Consider the following 1,419-nt stretch of genomic DNA (forward strand, 5'->3'; position numbering starts at 1 on the left):
ATGCCCATTTTCGTCATTTCACCTCACCCCCAACTTCCCCTATATAATCACCCCCACTTCTCCTTCTCCTCTCTCCCGTGCCTTCTCTCTCTCTCTCACACACAACTCAAACCTCCATTTTCATTCACACATTACACGCACTAACAGTAACGCAAAACACCTCCAATTCCGCTCAATTCGCGCTTCAGAATGGGGTTTCCGGTTGGATACACTGATTTATTCCTCCCGAAATTGCTGGTATATTTGCTAACGGTGTTAGGATTTGTGCGGAAATTCGTGTACGCTCTTCTATCTCTATTAGGGCTGGGGGATTTCCTGGAGCCGGAAACAGCGTCGTACGCGTCGCGCGAGGAGTCCGGGGCTGAGCCGAGGTCGGTGTCGGCGGCGCTGATTCGGGAGCTGCTGCCGGTGGTGAGGTTCGCGGATTTGGAGGAGGATCTAGACCCGCCGGAGAGCTGCGCGGTGTGCCTGTACGAGTTCGGCGGCGAGGACGAGATCCGGCGGCTGACGAACTGCCGGCACATATTCCACCGGAGCTGCGTGGACCGGTGGATGGACCACGATCAGAAGACGTGCCCGCTCTGCCGGACGCAGTTCATACCGGAGGATATGCAAGAGGCCTTCAACGAGCGCCTCTGGCTCGCCTCCGGCATCTCCGATCTCTACGGCGACTACTCGCCGATTACTGCTGGTTTGTAGTCATTTTTTGTGTTTTTGGGTAGATTCAGGGTTTTTGTAATTTTTCTTTTTTTCTAGTTTTTTGATTGGTGGAAGAAGGAGATGATGTTGGGGTTTCGTAATTTGGGATGTGAAATGTAAATGTAAATATTACATGAAAGACAAGTTGGTAAAATATGGGAATTGGAAATGAAAGAAGAACAACATTTTTCTTTTGGGATCAATTTCTTTGTTTGATGCTGATTTATACAATGGTACATTTTTTTTAGAATTGATATAAAGTCATCATCTTCAATGTGAAATTAATTGTACTAAAATGAATAGAATTTTTTTACTTTATCAATGATACATTCATCCACGGTATATTTTTGTGATTATAAAGGACTAAAAATATTTTCCTTATTTTGATTCAAATAAAGGTTACTATTTGAGTTTCCTCTGTGTATGTAGAGAATTACATATAGTACAAATCAATTTTATTAATAGTATGAAATTTTTGTGAAAAATGATAAATTACATTCAAAAAATGAAATTTTTGATATTTATGAGATTCGAACCCTAATCATGAATTTATTTTGCAAAATGATGAATCTATATCATAGATTTTAATGATCTAAAACCTTTACTATATGGTTCCTATTTTATACTCTCCCCGTCAATAATATTATTGTCACTTTTTGCTGTTTTGGCTCGTTTATAATATTGCTACGGCCGCCGCCGCCTGCCTGCGGCCGTTATTTT

At 41.9% G+C, this 1,419-nt stretch overlaps 1 protein-coding gene across 1 annotated transcript; it reads left to right on the plus strand.

The window, feature by feature from the left end:
* On the plus strand, positions 1–902 carry LOC131015632 (brassinosteroid-responsive RING protein 1-like). Its single transcript, XM_057944075.1, has one exon. The coding sequence runs from the start codon at positions 190–192 to the stop codon at positions 697–699; it is 510 nt and encodes a 169-aa protein (XP_057800058.1). The 5' UTR covers positions 1–189; the 3' UTR covers positions 700–902.
* Positions 903–1,419: the final 517 nt, after the last annotated feature.

Source organism: Salvia miltiorrhiza, chromosome 3 (genome assembly GCF_028751815.1).
Source record: "Salvia miltiorrhiza cultivar Shanhuang (shh) chromosome 3, IMPLAD_Smil_shh, whole genome shotgun sequence".
Lineage (NCBI taxonomy): Eukaryota > Viridiplantae > Streptophyta > Magnoliopsida > Lamiales > Lamiaceae > Salvia > Salvia miltiorrhiza.